This window comes from Barbatula barbatula (assembly GCF_947034865.1).
Source record: "Barbatula barbatula genome assembly, chromosome: 10".
In the NCBI taxonomy this organism is placed as follows: Eukaryota; Metazoa; Chordata; class Actinopteri; order Cypriniformes; family Nemacheilidae; genus Barbatula; species Barbatula barbatula.
The window spans coordinates 15,331,096-15,350,267 of NC_136773.1; the positions used below are offsets into that span (position 1 = coordinate 15,331,096).

Genomic DNA, 19,172 nt, shown 5'->3' on the forward strand with positions numbered 1-19,172 from the left:
ATGCCTTTGTTTTGAAACAACACTTTCAATTTAGAAGTGAACCTTTTGTGGAGTGTAATTCCTAAGACACTTTCAATTATTTTTCAGATGTGCTTTGGGTTGGACACTGCGCATACAATTTAGCGTTACTAAACGCCAAACAAAGCAAGTTGTTGTTAAATTGTGATCATATGAATATATGATGGACAGTCACCTTGAACACGAATAAAGAACACAAGGCCAACAAGAATTAAAGCTGTATTTCAACCTTTTATCACACGTCTTGAGCCCACATATAAATGCATGAGCCATATGGAAAATTGTGAGATGGGTTGCTTATATCGTAGAAAATGTTTCTTTCCCACCAGCAAGATGCTTTAATGCATTTTTTGCATCTGCTAAGGGATGCGGATGTCAGATCTCTGTTTGAAACTGTGATTCAATGTGATTTACATACCCAGCGAGGCACCAAAGTCACATTCATAAAACGAGTGCATAATGAGTATGTTTTCTTACATTAGATATTTAGGTAAATGCTGGATCTTTAGATCACATTTAAAAGAAATAGAGAACAGAGATTAACAGAAGCACATTTCTGAAACATAACATCAGAAATATGAGCACAAATGTTTAAACTATTGTAGGTATTATGCTTTTACCTGATCCCATCATAATTGGATATTAGATTAAAAGAGCTCAGGTGGTCATGTGATCACATTTGCTGAAGGCATCATTTGCACATCCAGAACTGAATCTGTTATGTTTAGTTAGCAGTTAGTTAGCCTACTACATCATAAGATTAAGTCATTAAAATGATTCAGTTTCACTGCTATAGCTACATTCACAATAGTCCTGAAATATTGCCCTCATGGGAAGCATAGCTCTTGATCCAGGAGAAGCAAATAGCATTTAAGACCATTGATGTAATCACAACAGTCTGATCTCTTCATATCTCCTATGGATTTTACCACCTGCGTTGCTCTGACCACATTGTTTTTCTCATAATGCAACATATTTGAAATAAAATGGACAAAAAATTTGCACGTCTTATTTTGCAGCATGCCTACACTAATTTTCTCATCAATTGTTTCTGTCCAAAGTCCAAATGTTTAAAAAAACATACACTTCACGTTTTCCGTAGAGTGACAGGAATACTCAAACTGTATGGACAGAATTTGCCGTAACACTCTGTACTCATGTTAAAAAAACAAATATGTTGCATACCAACACACTAACTGTGCAATAGGTATCTTTACAGATAGTGTCTTACAAGTGACCCTTTTAACATCTGTGAAATTATTTTAATACACACAAACATTCTGACAAGCCACAGCTTGTCTTAACTTTTCTTGCATGCTGAAAAACTACTACATATTTGCATAATGTTTATGAACTTATAAAAACATACCCACTGTTACTTAACAACACACCCCTGCCCTGCATCGTAAATATTCTGAAAAGTTAAGTAAAGAAAAACATTTTATTGGTTAAAAGCTAATATTTTTGCCATGGTAGCCAAACACAGACGTGTGTCATCATCACACTGCCGTGCAGCTTTCGTGGCATCAGTATCTGCCACGAGAAATGGAAGTTCCATCACCGCACCTCACAGTAGCATCATGAGTCAGCTCACAAATTCACACTCTTCCTCTCAAAACTCACAACAGTGTGATCTGACTTCAGCTGTTCAAAGTCATGGAGCCAGTCATCCCCAGATGGATCGCAAAGAGACAAATAAGCTTGCAGTACATTTACGATATAATACAAAACTTGTAGTCAAAAGTGCTCCAGAACTTTCCTGCTATGGCACTTTTGACTACCTTTAAAATGTTCCTACTACAGCAGTCAATGATGCTTCAGACCTGTTGGTTGCTAACACCATCCCACAATGTATCTCTTTGTGTTCAACCGAACAAATACATTCATACATATTTGGAATTGGAACAACTAGAGGGTGTGTAATTCATGACAGAATTTTCATTTTTGGGTGGAGTGTCCCTTTAAGTATCTAGCGTGTGGTGAGTGCTAAACAGCGCCACAGAGGCATGTGTCGCTAGTGTGTAAGACAACCGGTAGTCGGTAGTAGAAACTCACATGTAGGATAGTAACAACCGAGGCGGAGAATCAAGCCCTCGGACAGAAGTACCGAAGCAAACACGACTCGTCGGCTGCTCCGACACTCTGAAGTTAAACATGGTGTCTGGAGCACAAACCGGCGTTTTTGCGACAGAAAGCATCGGAGGAGAGTTTAGTTCGTTCATCGGCGGAGTTTCAATGAAAAGTCTCCAACCTGACACACGGCGCACAGTCTGACTGTCTAACAGTCGCAGATTTACAGATTCATGAAGACAGGCGTGATTTAGTAGCACTGCGCCGGGGGTTTCACATGGTTGTTTGGTGGATGCGTTTACTTTCCGTTTTCCATAGTTCATCGTTGCATTTCTAGATCGCTTCGAGCGCACCTGCTTGTTCAGGATGGATGTAAAGAAACAGAGGAACTCTGAAGACCCTCAGCGGGATGACGTGAAGAAAAAGACTTCATGCTTTTCAAACATTAAGATATTCTTAGTAGCGGAATGCGCCTTGATGTTGGCACAGGGCACAGTGGGCGCATACCTGGTAAGTGAAGCTTTGCTTTCCCTTTAGCTTTTTCACTTAAGGCTGTGTGTACTTTGTAACGACGTATTTGGTATAAAGTAATGATTTTATTTATCCCTAGTCCTCCTGCACTGTAGTGCAACTTAGTGCATTGCACAAAACGGGACACGGATGTGACATGACTGTCCACCAAACCATTACAGCGGTAGAACGCACCCTTAGGCATGCCATGCCATGCCTTGTTGCAAAGGTAGTAATGTAGTAAAGCATAGCTGCCTCAGCAGAGATGATAGGTGTCATACTCTTGAGAAATAAGTCCCCTGTAAGCTCCGAGCCAGGATATCTCTGAGAGAAATAGCATTGCATCCCTATCAATTTGAAATATCGTTTTTAAAACAGTCTTGATAAGATTTCACAAGCCTCTTAACAAAAGTGAATCTCAAAAGCAAGGGGGCCATGTGAGGAATTTGTTCTTATCTACACATCTTTCACGTTAAGCTGGTTTGCTTGTTCTTATTATTACAACTCTGCTTGTAAATGGGAAACAAAACAGACCTGCTTTGTTTAGTGTCAGATGCCAAAAACTAAATTGTCCCTATCATTGATAAGGTAAGGATTCGTCCACCCACGTCCCCCATACCCATGGGATGTCTGATCTCGGTGACAGCTCAGACCATATTTGGAAAGGAATCACAAATTATTTGCCCTGTGCCAGAAAGCCATAATATATCATGGGAACAGTCTCATAGGGTACCCAACTTGTTGCGGACTGGATTTGTTCCCAGATTATGGAAATGTTGGTGCTTGGAAACCAAAGCAACGCGACTTTGCTTTCCGTGCCTTCCAAAACTTCGTGAGACTGGAAATGTGCAGATTGCTCTGATTTATTTTGACAGTTTGATAGGGCGTGGGGATTTACACAGTATTCGCTTTTTCCCCAGCTTTCGAACCCTTAGAAATAGAAGACGTGTCTTTACTCTTTACATTTACTCTTCACATTTACTCTTCTTTGTTAAGTCTATTTTGCGTATACAAAAAATAAACGTGTAATGGAACAGACTCGTTTCCAAAAAAATATATATAGTTGTTTAAGATTAAATACATAATTTATCAGCAAATTATATTAAAGCATTGCAAATAAATTTCATTTTGGACTGATTTGTTCATTTTCGAAGTGAAAGTATTTCCATTTTGGGATGTAGTCTCCTACTTCACAGACTGACTCACTGTCTGCTATGAGGCATCATGTTCATTCCTGGGCATTGTGTCAGCTTCCTATGTTTAGCTCTAGCCCCGAGTTTGACTTTGGACTGTCTGGAAGTCCCCTATGTGCTAAGAGATGTCTTTATTTATTCCCGTGGAAACACTCTTGTGGCACATCCCCATGTAGGTTTCTATGTACTATGATCGTGTACAGCATGCTAAAACAGAAAAGCTTATAAAAATACCATATTGAGCTAGCATTCGTTTACTGATCCTCACTTTACATTAACCTTTCCTTTTAAGGCGTGATGCAAAAAAGCTGGGATGCGTTTGCAAATTTCCCATGGTCGATGTGCCACGTGACATCCCCAAACAAATCTGTGTGATTCACAGAAGCTTTTAGGCCTTCGTTCTCATAACTCATTTACTTCATGTCTGCTTGGTTTTCTTGTGCATGATACTAAACAGAGACTTCTAGATGTGCGTGTGACACACACCAAGACCACCACACATGTCCAGTTTCGATAGAATAAAAACAAAATATTCAAATACTCTAACAAGGTCATCCTCTGTGTATTTTTTAGTGGAATCAGCTTGCGTTCACTAGTTGCATGTTGTTGGCTCTGCTTATGGGATATGAGAAAGTATTTTAACACCAATTTCACCTTTTTAGCACAAGACTTCATTAAGAAAGATGCTGTGTGCTAATTAATGTAATGGGCTGTTAATGTAATAGACATAATATCTCATTTGCGCACTCTGGGTGCTTTCAGCAGAGAGACCTGCTGAATATTTCCCTGTCAGTTATCTCATACCATGTGTAAAAATTGTGTTCCTATCACTATCACCGCATATTTCTATCACAATTATAACAAGTTCCTAGTTCTTTATTTAACAGATGTACCTTTTTACAGACCATAGTCGTTATAGTGTCAAAGTAGAAAGAATAGAACAGAATAGACTGTCATGATTCTCAGTTAAATTAATCTAAAAGTTCCAGTAACAATACAGGTCTGTCCCGCCCAGGAACCCTGGGTCAGATAGGAGATCTTCTGGACCCCGAGGGAGATCTACAAATGATATGTTTGCTACCAACCCCCCCTCTTAAGTGTTTACAGAAAACCACAGTCCATTGTAATGGAAAGTTTAAGTATGGGTGCTGACTGTTTCCGCTCATTCTTAAAGTTTGGAAATTTTGAGGCTGCGGTCTCTCGGTGCAGTTTATTTTTTAGAAAGGCCCGCTGTACATGGCTGCCGGGTAGCCATACATGTTAGGGATGTGGCGGTGATGACATTTTCCCACTGGTTAATCGTCATTTACAAACACAGAGAGAAGCGGTGACACCGGGGTAAGGGGTTTGCTGTAGGGTGGTCGAAGATGTGGCTGTGCGTTTGACGCAATTTACTTCGTTTCGAATTTGCGGCAATTCGGGAACGGCAATTGCTTGAATTAATAATTATAATTAATTAATAATTCGTATCATTTATATAGCGCTTTTCTGAGCACTCAAAGCATTTGCATTGAAGGGGGGAATCTCCTCAACCACCACCAATGTGCAGCATCCACCTGGTGGGTCAATATATCTTTCTTAATAAAAACACACAACACTACAAAAAAGTATAGTGATGAAGACCTTACAAAACGAATAACCACCGCACACACAAGAAACGAATATAAAAAATCTTAACGTTAGATAGATTGCCTTTAACAAAACGAGTAATCATGAAACGCATCAAGCTAAAAATAAATAAGAACTTTAAGTTAAATAAGTTGCCTATTTTAACAAAACAAGTATTCACGGCACACAAAACAAATGAATAAGAAACCAATAATAAAGGGAATACAAAACGAAAACCATTTATGTTTTGAGATCAATCGGACAATTAAAACGTAACCGGTTCTTGATGACAATGTTTACAAATTCTAATATGTTCTTTGACAGAAAAGCCTCCTTCAACGTCTTGTCAGTCAGCTCACTTAACTCTCCTCACTTGACAAATGAAACCTCCTGCTGCTGATCTTTGCTGCGACACTTGTTCTGCTCATGCTGAATTCAGCAGCTGCGTTTAGATGCACAGTCTTGTCTTTAACTAAACGAAGTGATTTATAACTGTAAACCGTCTAAATGACGGTGAGGGTCGGTGCCGCGGTGGACAAGTGATGTAATCGGTTGGCCGGTGGACACCGTGTATCACCGGTGACACTAACTACCGCAACAAGCCTAATACATGTTCCGAAAACCATTACAAACTTTAATGCCATGGGTTTACTCAGAATTTGTCTTTGTATATTATGCAAACACAACTTTAAGAACAACAACCCAAGTTCAATTAGAGTCTCAAAATAATGTTGTGGTTTCATGCAGAGAGACTATAGGACACTAAGTGTGAAAGTCATGGTGGAGTCAGGTGGCGAATGGGATATTTGGCATTAGTGGACGCCGGTGGCACGCTTGATTGCATCCTTGCATTAAGGTGGCAATCTCTGTGGCAGTTCTCGAGTGGGCACTGATGTATGCTATGCAGTGAGGTCCAGCTTTTCAGTCAACAGGATTTAACTGCTTGGCACTGACTCTGGGGCAGAAAAGGGAGGCAGATGGGGGATGTGGCCTGTCCAGTGCTTTCGTCATGGTTCTAGAACTGGTAGGCTGGCAGGTATTTTCGAGCAAAGCCAGTGTACAGTACTTTGTGTGCCAACACCCACTCATTTATTCAGAATAAAGAAGTAGCTTAAAATAATAAAGTATATTAGAATTAGAATTGGAAGTTTAACGTAATTAATATTGCATATTGGAATTTATAGTCTGTTTAATATTTGACCTGTGTTTCTCTCTCCTTTATCATAAATGTGTGATTCTCAGTGATAACCACTGTACGTGTGTGCGTGCGTGTCTGTGCGTCCGTCTGTGTATGCATTGTGTGTGTGTCTATGTGTGTTAGTACGTCTGCATATTGTGTGTGCGCAGCGTTTTGTGAATTGGTGTGTGTGTCAGTCTTCTGTGTTTTCACCTTTCTTTGTGTTTACTTGCATAACCTTATATGTTTGGCTTATAGTCAATATGTTTCTTGTACAGCTGGTTTGTTACAATGAACAATTTTAAAAGCGATATAAAATAAAGTTGACTTGACTTGACTAGCATGCCACCAAAATATTACATCATTCACAGCAATGCCTCTGAACAAGATTGCATTTTTTTGTGTGAATCTATTTTTGCTGCCTGGAAACTCACATAGAGAAAATGTTTTATTTAATTTTTCCACTCTTGGCTTTTCTGAAGCAACATACAATAGTTGAGTAAACTAGTCTGACATGCATTGACAGGCACGCAAACAGCACTTTCTGTTTTCTGTGTAAATCTGACCAAATCCAGTCGATTAAGCCTGTTAATCGCCACGTATTTGGGTAGATGTAAATGGACCAGCTGGATGTAGAGTAAGGGATGATGTACAGGCAGCCGGTTGTTATGGCTGAAATAAGCCCCACACTGTCGGGGCTTATTTCTGCGATAACAACTGGCTGCTTGTACATTACCTGCTTATTACAAGGCTACTTGCCACATGAGAAAAAAAACTACGTAAAATGTGAATTTGAAATATTTTATTAGCATTTTTTTACATAATACTAACCTTTCGCAAGAAAAAGCCATTTACTCTTGGTTTTAAGGTTAGAAACGACGTTCAAAAGTCACGAACAGGCAGAATGCTAGTTATGTAAACTAGATTTAATGCTGGTCTAGTTTGTTATAGTTCTCACTGGCCATTACTAAAGAAAATACTCCTTGTAGCTCAAAAATGAATATCAGCTTTGCTCTGCAACAGTCGGTGAGAAAACATTAAGAGCCTGCTGTTCAGAGTTATTCTGCAGTGCCTCTTACTGAACTGTACATGCTGCTTACAGTATGTGTGCTGTGTGAAACAGGCGTTTGAGTTACAGACAATTACATTCTTTCTCAAAAATCATTTCTAAAAATACTTCCCAATGTTCCCATGTTTCTCAATGCAAGCAAAGCTTTACTATTTAGTTATTGTTGGTGTTAAAGCTAAAAGCCTGTGAGTGCTTGACTAAAACTAATGTTACCAATGTTAGGAAGGCTCTGGGATTAGTCCATTTAAGGCCACATATTAAAATATCGCACCATTGGTGCATCGGAAATGTTTTTGTAGGTTATGGTCTCGGCATTGCTGAGGTGTGGGTTTTGTTACTAACTAAAAATGAACATTCTTGTATGACTTACTTTCCTCTCTGGAACACAAAAGAAGATATTTGGAGAATGTTGGCGATCAATCAGATTGACCTCCATTCTACAGACACAAAACCGTTGTGACGTTTCGCAAATCCTCTTTTGTGTTGCACAGAAGAAAGTCAGTCACATAGGTTTTGAACAACATGAGGGTAAAGAAATGATGACAGAATTCTTATTTTTGGGTGAACTGTCCCTTTAAGTCAGGACTGCAGATGTGCCACACACTATGGCAGATTGCAGCAGGCTACAACGGCTACAGGAAATTGAGTTACAGCAAATTCAGTAATTCACTCTTGTGCAACATCATTGCTATTCATCAAGAAAGGGCTGGTGGCACCAATTTTTCACATGATGCTTTTTTATTGTTTACCAGTTCTTTGCTGTGAACAATATAGTTTGGCAGCTGATGATTTGTTAAGTAGCTGCTTTTCAGTGGTGCACTAAAATGAATCAAGAGAATCCAAGAATGTCAGATCAATCTGATTCAGGAGGCTAATGTTATAATTGTGGAAGGCTATTTTAAATTATTACTGACGAATACCCCACTGTTTTTATAGAGTATCGCAGAGATTGCATATTTTTGTATGGCAAGCCCAAACGCGAGTGACATGGTTTTCCATCAATGTTTTTTTCCCCTTCTATGACATAAAACACAACTGCTTTAACCCGCTTGTGATCTTAAAAGCTTTATTGGTTCTTCTAAACAGTTGTTGCTAACAAGTTGCTAAAAGCGACTAAATCTCTTTAAATGTGGATTCATTCATAGAGTAATTAGTTGTCGAAGTTGTCGGAGGTTTGATGGTAGTGACGTTGATATCGAGCGACTGTAGTGTATTCTGTTTATAGCCTCATGTAAGCTTTTTACTTCTGCCGATTTTTATTATATAGGCTTCAAAAATATCAAATATTGTGTTCATCTGTAAAGATTATCTTCATAGACAAAACGAGTAAACATAATCCTTTGTTACTCACAGATCTTACTTTTTGTGATCTTTCAAAAATCTACTGGAAAATGCATAGGCTTTCAGTTCGAGGGAACTAGTGCGACACTAACTTTCGGCTTGGCCTACACAAATACGTCATCTCTGCGATATTCTATTCTTCGCCCTCAAAATAATGCTTACTTCATGAATATTTACGCCCCCTGTTGCTACATGAGCATTTTGATGTTGTGTACATCAGTTCGATCCACTTTGTTTATTCTCCTATTTACACAACCATGATTATGTGCAAACACAACATCTCTTCAGAACACACACACACACACACGCAAAATGGACATATTGCAAATATCCACGAAACTGTTTGTTGATTTTAGTTTTTAACAGCCTTTCTAAGAAATTACTCCACCTTTCATTTTTCAATCTATTCACTTGCAAAACAATACGGTAACCTGCAGAGAGAGAGCAAAATAAAAAAAGAGCTTATAAATAGTATATATATAGTCTATATAGAGTGAAACCATAGAGGTAAATATTATCTTGCCCATAAAACCCAAATGGTATCTGATGTCAAATAAATTCTTAGTGCGGTGTGCAGATATTTGCAGCATCTAAGAGAAAGTCTGTTCCAGAGGAATAGGATTATAGTAGAGCGCGTGGCCTCAATAACATGCTCTTTTCACAGTTATGCCATATTTGTCTGACTCCTGTTTCCAAAAATTATCCATTAAATTCTTGTGATTGCTCTGTAAAGCTGCCTGGTTGCTTTATTTCCTTTCAAAGGCTCTATTTCTGCCATAAGACCTAATATTGACTGTGAGAAAATGTATGCTGAGGGTTTCACCTATTAAAAGATTGATCAAAATAATTGTTGTACCGTGGGTCATTATTTGATTTAATGTTTTTTCGTTGTAGTTGAAATTGCGGTTTAATATTTTAATCGACATGTTTCGGGAAGCACCTGGTGGTATCACATAAAAAATGTAGTAGGTTTCTTATTTTGCTCTTGCCCGTTGTTTGATGGTACAATCTTAGGTAAAGTCATTAATCCATGTTTTGTTTCTTTCTTAGGTAAGTGTGCTGACCACGCTAGAGCGCCGTTTCAATCTTCAGAGCGCTGATGTGGGAGTCATTGCCAGCAGCTTTGAGGTTGGCAACCTGGCCCTCATTTTATTCGTAAGTTATTTTGGTGCCAAAGCCCACCGTCCTCGATTAATTGGCTGCGGGGGCATCGTCATGGCCCTGGGAGCGCTGCTGTCTGCATTACCCGAGTTCCTCGCCAGTCAATACAAGATCATAGACTCCTGGAGCAAAGATCTGGGGCGGGATGTGTGCTCCAATACCTCCAAAGTAGACGAACCTTGTGCGAATAGAGCCAACACCAACATGATGTACCTGCTTCTGATCGGAGCACAGGTCCTGCTGGGAATCGGGGCCACACCCGTGCAGCCTTTGGGCGTGTCCTACATAGACGATCACGTACGAAAGAAAGACTCGTCTCTCTATATAGGTACGTGTGTGTTATGTTCTGTGGTTTATGAGCTGAAGTTTAGCACGCTTGTTGGGTTATACACCTAAAGGCATCATTTCTCAAGAGTAAATTGGCATTCAATTATTTTGGAAAAAAGCCTACTGCCGCTCCTCTAGGGCCTAATAAGTTAAAAGTAGATTCTTATGATTTATTGTGGTTTCAGGCCTTCCGATCGTAAGCCAAAAACCATTGATGTATTAAAGTGGAACAGCAAACAAGAAATGGGTGGGCTGTTATGTGCTGGAAAGCAGCATGTGTGCTAAACCACAGGGTCAATTAGGGGAAGAAGATTGTGTGCATGATATGTGTGTGTGTTGTTTCATATTGTCTGTGAACACAATCCTCACATTGTATGCAGCAGGTGAGCTGCACTGGAAGGGTTTAACATAATCACTATTTATTGTTTGTGGAGGGAAAAAAGAAGGACATGAAAAGTTTATAACAATGACGACATATGCAGGAACAGTAGACGGCGGGTTTAGGAGCTTTGTAGCAAATAGTGTTTCTATTCCCTGGTTTTGACGGTGTGCACGCTGGTCAGCATGATGTCATGTGGGTGGGGGGTTATATAGAGACAATAAATAGCTGAAAATAGCAAAAAAGCTCTTCCAAGCTTAATAATGGGAGTGAATGGAGGATCAGAGTTTGAAGCTTCAAAAAGAGGCTATTCATATTTAAAAATGTTATTAACGAAAATGTCAAATTTCCGTTATCTGCGGCCACGCATTCACGAAAGTGTTGGCGTTCCAAGTTCAGGCTCTTAAACAAACGCATCGATACGCTTCAGAAATAGCACCTTTTTGACAATTGCTGTATTTACCAGATATACTGTTTATTTTGCCTGTACTTTTTCAAAACCGGATAATGCTGTGGGTCCCCTACATAAAAGGGTTAAATAGGGTCAGCTGTGGCCTAGTGGTTAGAGCGTTGGGCTTGTAATCAGAAGGTTGCCGATTTAAATTTCGGTGCCAGCAGGTCATGACTGAAGTGCCCTTGAGCAAGGCACCTTACCCCTGATTGCTCTGCAGTAATGTGCCACTGTAAAAAGAACTACTTGTAAGTCGCTTTGGATAAAAGCATCTATTGTAAAGTTTATAAATCTGTCTGTCTCGAGCCAGGTTTCGAAGTAATCTAATCCTTGGTTACATACAGATACAGATATGTTTAAACATTCCTGAACAGCAGGTTTAAGCCTTGATAGCCCTGAGCCATTGAGAGAAAAAGTTGTGCCAACGGAAGTTCAAAATTATTGTGAATTTTGGAAGCCAAAATAATGCATGGAGCCTTCAGATAGTTCCTGTAACTTTCATTTCAGAGCTAGAGTAGAGCTCTGATTCTGCCTATACAGTTTCAGTTCTTGCATTGGTAGCACTTTACAATAAAGTTTTATTTGTTAACATAAGTAAATGCATTAACTAACATGAGCTAACAATAAGTAATTTAGGCCTAGTTTTTCAGCATTTATACATTTTTGGTCATTTTTTGGTAATGTCACTGTAGTTAATGGTGCGTTAAATGTAACAGTTACAATGTTTGATAAATAAAATTGTATTCATAAATGCTAAAATGAACATGAACTAATATTAATAAATGCTGTAAAAGTATTGTTCATTGTTAGTTCATGTTAACTAATGCATTAACTAATTCTAAACAAATACAACTTTTTGTTAAGTGTTTCCCTTTCGTTTCAAAAGAATTGTTTTCATAGTCTTACGTGTGAATCTGATACAAGACAGAACTTGACTTAAGATGTATAAAGTATGTGACTTTATAGCTCACTTTGATGGTTTTGCAGTTGCTAGGGTGACAAGATGGTGATGTTATGAGTTAATTGGATAGTTCTGACTTGCATTTAGCCTTTCTATTCATATTCACCGATAACAAAATCCGGATCTCAGACACAGGCAGCAAGTCTTATCAAAGCGCACAGATTTCCTAGTCTCAAAGAAGGTCGGCCATGGTTGATCTGACATGCATATATCTTTGAGATAAAGGAGAGGAGATAAGTGTTTTAAAGGAAATAGTGCCCTGTTTAATGCTTTGATGCTCCGGCATTGATATTCTGGACTGAGCAGGCAGTTGAAGGTGATGTGACATGTGGAGTGCTGCTTACATTCTTTTTGTCTAAATAAAGTACATTGAAAATTTCAGATTGAACTGATAAGTTTACCTTCTGCATTTCTTATTCTTTTTTTGATGTTTTAAATGTTTGTTTTCAATCTATGCCAGATCCTTTCTATTTCCCTTTTTTGCTCAAAGTTATTTGTTTTCCTGCAACTGTAACCAACCAGCGTTTCCAAACGCTTTTGAGCAAGCAAGGGCTTGGAGATATGGTTGGTAGGAAACGGACACACACTGATTTTTAGTTTGCAGGCTCAGAGGGAGATTTTGAGCTGTGCTTCATAGATAAGCTGCACGGCCGAGTTTGAGGGCAAACAAACGTTGTTTCGTTCGAGAACAATGTGGTATTGAGTGAAGGCTGCACTCAGCTGATCGTCTAAATCCCCTTGCTGCAGGCATGGCATGTGCTACATGAATTGGCAAGATTGTTCAGGCATCTAAGAGTGCTGGTAATATATTCTCAATTTGCTCGTAACAACACAACAACAGAGCTCGAGTAGTTGTTTTGTTCTAGAACGTTTGAACACAAGCTAAATGTTGCATTTAAATGCATTAGATACTAACTGTAAGCAAGTGCATTTCCAGGTTAACATTGGACACTTATGATTGGTGTTATGAGGCTTGTTTAAAAGTCTTTTGCTGGTTGAGTTCTAGTGTTAGCCTAGGTTGTAATTTTTCATTCAGAGCTCTGGACTTGCTGCGGGCACTATATCAGATATTCAGAATATATTTGTGTCCATTTTGTTGCATTGCATTTAAGCCACACAGTTTTAATAACATACAGCATTTTAATAACATCTTTAGTTTTAATTCAATGGCCTTACATGTTTTGTTTTATTTTGTACATGTAACGTCTCATATGTTTTAAGTAATTCAGTCAAAATTAATGTAGCTAAATAATTCATTACTGTGGATTGTAATGCTAATGCTTAAAAATTATATTTTTAATCCGTTTATTAACGGAAGACGTCACTAGAATTAACATGTTTTTTACAGTGTTTTACTTTATGCATTTGAAGCTACAATTACGTTTTGGGTCACTGTTTCCACCTCCTGACAGACTGGTGACTAACAGGAAAACCTTAATAGGTTATAATGCCCCTGTGATTCAAGTCATACTGTCATAGTAATAGTCTTTATTACCCTTACTAGTTAATAGTTAATAGTCCCTTACCATTTATTGGCTTGAACAGACTAAATCTTTGTGCCTTTTATTACCATCAGCATATGGCATCCAGGTCAGTCTGAATCCACAGTGATGTTCTTATCTGTTGGTTTTGGTCTAAGCATCTCATTGCACTCACATGTTCACTGCATTCATGGTAAACAGTCTTCTTTTGTGAAACAAGCTGTTGGATCTTTATTATTTAAATTGCACATCATTAGATTTATAGTAAGATGCTTTCAAAGAACTAAGCGAACAAAGGAATGGCATGAATGATGAGATAAACATCTCAGTCTCAATTCTTACCCAGCAAGATATTCGTTAGAATAAGTGTTTTGCTGCTAAAATCTGATAAGAACAATAAATGAAGGTTTTATTCACACAGGCTTTTAGAGAAATATGCTATGTTGGTCATAGCAACAGATGAGAGAGTATTACACACTAAACTGTGATGCAGATTCCTTTGATCAACAAGACAGTTGTTGTCTTATATTGGCTTTTAATTAGGACCAGATCGTATAATGTTTACAATATGTAACGTCTTTGCATATACACAAAGGGTAAAGGCATGACTGCAGTGCCTGGTATTTTTTTATATATGTTTTAGGACATGAAAGTAGTTAGATATGTGACATAAACGAGCACTGGACGACAGTATAAATGCTTAACATACATCTGGATTGTTCGAGTGAGACTACATGAGTGAACTGAGACCTTTCAGAGGAGGATCTCTGTAGGAGTGTAGATGTAATTACTGCGAAAAGGCTGGAATGCCAGCCAGCCAGCCGGCCAGCTATGAGGTGGGTCGGAACAGGCCCGGCAGCACATGCATACCACACAGCCTTTATGAAAAACAACTCCCACATGGTGAGTCTGGCTTTTCCTGCTTCTTACAGTAAGCCTCCCACAAACCTATATGCTGTGCCAGGGCAATTTTCAACAGGAAACACGCTATTAGATCACTATAAGCAAGCAATAGATGTCTTTTTAGCTGATGAATATATTTGTTTAGAATTTTTGACTTTTGGTCGTAAACTGCGATGTGTGTATATTTTCTTGACCTTGAAATACCTTCTCCTAGGACTGGGCTGTTTTTTCTTTTCCATGAATACCGTGGTATGCAAATAAGTGGGCTTGGCTAGCTCATGCACAGATCTCCTGCAAGTTGTAGACATGTGCGTGATGCTGTACGAGTCAAAGAAACATGGAGATGGTAAACACAGATTAAGAAGACCACAAATGCATCCCAAGCAAGATGAGAAGTTTATTGTTAAAAGTGGTGTGACATCTGTGGCGTGTGGACATGGTTTCGATTTCTGACAGATTTATTCATACTGGCCACCCCTAATCCTCTTAGGTTAAAAAAGTCAAGAAAAGTTAAAAATGACCAGTTCGACACAGCAACACTGGTTTAACAAATCATGTGAGTTTGAGATGGAACTGCTGTTTGTTTGGTCTAACAATGGAAGTTAGTTTGCAGTTATATTTATATGCCTTTAAACCAGAACTGCAGATAAACAAAACTTTATTTGATTATCTTGTTTTTGTTTTGGGGCATTTGTTCTATACAAACAAATACAGTTAGGGTCCCGGAATCAAAACAGACACCGTTCCCAGAGATTCTGTGACCTTTAAGTGGCCATTTCTAATTTTGGGTCTTCCCACAGGGCCTTGACTTCAAAAATACACATAATGTACATGCCGGGAACAGGTTTTTGTCATGACACAGGACTGCTTCAACCCAACCGAACTGACCGTCCATGCTTTATGAGCTTTTTACAGTATCATGTTCCCAGTAAGTTGACTTCGATGATTGGATTCATGTAGCCTAATAGTGAGTGGACAGCAGCTGCAGAGAGAGAGAGAGAGAAAGCTTATTCAAACACATTAGCCTGTACGTTTAAATAGGCCCAATAAACCAGCACAGACTGTAGCTACATGTACACACCCCTGGCAAACGTTGCAAAGGAAGCCTTGTTTGTTTGAAGTCTGAGCAGGCGTTCTGGGAAGTCTTAACCCAGACCTGCTCTGGGCCTCATCACACTGCTCAAGCCAAAGAAGATATGACAGATAAGTGGATGATGCAGGCAGTAGAGGAAAAGTTTATTCTGCTGTAGGATTAGATGCTGGACAGTGCCAACACATTACAATCCTTGTGTTTATGTAAAAATAATTCTGAGAATTGTTTCTAAACTTATTATAGATGTTAGAAATGTATTGCTGGAACACATTACATAGACTCAGAAGCGTGTAGTACTGAATTGTGGAATAAGCCGTTAAAACAGGATTTGCCGGGCTAAATCAGTTCATCGATGACGCAATGGAGCGTTCCAGAATGCATGTCCCCTCCCCCTATCCCTAGAGTGCCGAGCTTCAGACGTCTTCTCAATCACGAGCTCAGGGTTGCAAGCGCTCTCGCGCTTTCTGGGTCTCTCGCGCTCGCGCTCTCACTCTGCCCAACTAAATAACAGTCCTGCTTATTTTAAGATTTAAGATTTTGAGAATTTAGCACTTTATTAACTTGTTTTTTTTCTACATTCAAAATTGAGGTGGTGGTTCTACCGGTACCGATGCCCGTTCCAGCTGTAACAGCTCCACCTCAAACACATTATGAAAAATAAACAATTTGATGTGCTTTCTCCAAACTTTAAAAGCAAATTTCACAACACATCTTTCAGCATTCGGTTCTGTCACATAAGGTATCGGTGCATTTTTACGAGTACATGAGCTTAGTGTCGGGCCCAATACCGATACTTGTATACTTGTATCGGTGCATCCCTAAAACTCAGAACACGTGTATGTTTAATGTCATTTTACACGGACATTTATCAACCTTGTGCGATATGTTGTGTTATTTTTGTTGTGTCAACATCATAAAAACAGTCATCACTTTACTTTACCTTTATTATGAAGACCCCATTTATGGAATTGAAGTGTTATAGGGTTCAGTTCATGTGTGTTTGCTATGAGATCATCACGGTGGCAGAATTAATCTTAAACCGATATATGACTCATCTTGACCTGTACAGGTTCTCCAGAAAGAAGAGTCCCTCCCTTTAACAATGCCTGCAACCGTCTAGCTTTTATCAGGTCGTTGTTGACAGCCTTGATGTCAAATATACCGTACTGGATTTTGGATTGTTTTAAAGGGGAAATTACTATGATTGAAAAAGTCAAACAATTGCTTTAAAATTCGTCATTCAATCCTTATAACAATCTACTGTATGCTAAGTATATATGTGCTAATAATTAACAACGCGGGAAGATACAATCAAACAATCTTTTTGTCATGCATTTTGTCTTTTCACACTAGTAACATTATCTGAAGCCACTAGAATTTACTAGAAACAACTTCATTGCTGCTGAAATGTTTTGACTTAACCCCCTGCCAGCAGCCAGAAGTGCTCATAAGCTACTTAAACTCTGCACATGTAATGTCATCTTGAAGGATTAGATTCTAAATGGGTTTTTCCATTTCGTCGATAAGCTCTGTGCCAAGACCCAACCTTACCAAATAAGAGACTATTCTTTGTTATCTATTGTCTATTGTCATTATTTTGCTGGATAAATATAACAAACCATCTCTTCAAGTCTCAAGTGCTCTTCTATTTTTTATTATAAAATAATAACTGGCAGGTGGCATGCAGATATAGATACTAGCATACCACCTACAGTTATCACAGACAAAAATTAACTACTTGTGAAGTTGATGTGTGCTATAAAAGAGAAGCTAATCGTGTGGGCAGAAAGTAGAACTAACTGTGTGTTCACACCAAGCGCGAATGATTTACATGTTAAATCAATGCAAAGACGCGAAAATTTGTGCCGCGTTAGCCAATCAGGAGCCTGCTCTAGTAGTGACGTGATTATGACATAGCGAGCGGAGGCAGAAATCTGAAACAACAATGAAGGATCTGATGGACCCAGACACGGCGCCGAACAAGTCTATGGGCCGGTTTCCCGAACAAGGATTAGTTTAAACCAGGACTAGGCCTTGGTTAAATTAGGATATTTAAGTTATGTTTAAAAACATATTTTACAAAAAACATCACTGGTGTGCATCTTGAGACAAAACAATCGCACTGATATATTTTAAAATATGCCAGTGTAAATTATTTTCGTTAAATACACTCTAACGTTTCAGTTAGTCTGCGACTAGCCTTAAGCCCTGTCCGGGAAACCGGCCCCAAATGTCTATCTACAGCCTTCCATAGCACACATTTTCTTAATCCTGTCATTGACCAATCCTGCCTGCCGATCAGACTAAGTAATAAATAATAAAGGTAATAAAGAGCTACTTTTTCTACAAAAGTACTGTATCTGCATAATCCACATTCGCGCACCTTCATAAACCATCTCATTTTTGAGAATGTAAAAATGAAAATGCAGGAGCGACAATAAAAAAACATGTTTAAGGGATCTTCCAACCAAAAATGATAATTCTTTCATCATTTACTCACCCTCTTCTCAAGACAGATGTGTATGACTTTCTTTATTCTGCAAAACACAAAGGAAGATATTTTGAAGAATCTTGGGAACCGAACAAGCACTGTACCCATTTACTATTCACTATTGTATGGACACAAAACCAATGTCAATGGGTAAAGCCATTGTCCAGTTACCAACAATCTTCAAAATATCTTTTGTGTTTTGCAGAAGAAAGAAAGCCATACAGGTTTGAAATGACACGAGGCATCGGGAATCGGTTTGCCTACAAAGTCAGCTTGTGCTTTCTTTTTTCCGCTTTAAATGCCATTGTAACTGCCAATTTAGTGGCCAAATTCTTCTTGAGTGGAAAACTGTACAGTATGTATGACTTTAGATCATGCATTGCATATTCGTTACTGAGTTTATAAAATGCTTTGCCTTATTTCAGCTGTTAATACCAGCTAAGCTCCTTTGCTTTAGATGGTTCATCATGATATCGTGGAATTTTGGAAAACCATATCAATGAAATATCATATCATTAAAGGTAAAGCAGCAATCTGTATTTTTCCCCTCAAAATATGCGTTGCTGAGAAACAGTTTTTTTTAAAGAAAATAGACAGAACAGAATGGTGCTGGCAAGTGTGAATGTCATAATTCTGACCATGAATAAAGTTTCTCCCTTGTTTAGCAAATTGCATGTTTAAGTAAGCCTCAGTACTGTAGATCACACCCACCTTCAGGAAGTTCACGCCAATTCTCCAGATCATACTTGCCAGATCTTGTCTATTTACCTCTTCTTTCCGGACACCGTACAATTAGTGCCTAATTACGAATTGCGGACATGCTTTGCAGTAAGAGACACATTCACGCTGTGGTCTGGTTCCTCTCTGAATGCAGTTTGTGAGTAACAGGAGACCCGCTGTTGGTGCCGTTGAGCTGGTAATTAAGCCGAGGCACCTGCA

The 19,172-nt window shown here is 38.8% G+C and overlaps 1 protein-coding gene across 1 annotated transcript in view; it reads left to right on the plus strand.

Annotated features, from left to right (window-relative positions):
• The first annotated feature begins 2,010 nt into the window (after nucleotides 1-2,010).
• Nucleotides 2,011-19,172, plus strand: part of slco3a1a (solute carrier organic anion transporter family member 3A1a) — a 34,595-nt gene continuing 17,433 nt past the window's right edge. Inside the window, exons 1-2 of the mRNA XM_079465764.1 lie at nucleotides 2,011-2,598; nucleotides 10,037-10,475. Of these exons, the coding sequence (XP_079321890.1) occupies nucleotides 2,455-2,598; nucleotides 10,037-10,475 (583 nt within the window). The 5' untranslated portion in view covers nucleotides 2,011-2,454. The remainder of the gene's footprint in view (nucleotides 2,599-10,036; nucleotides 10,476-19,172) is intronic.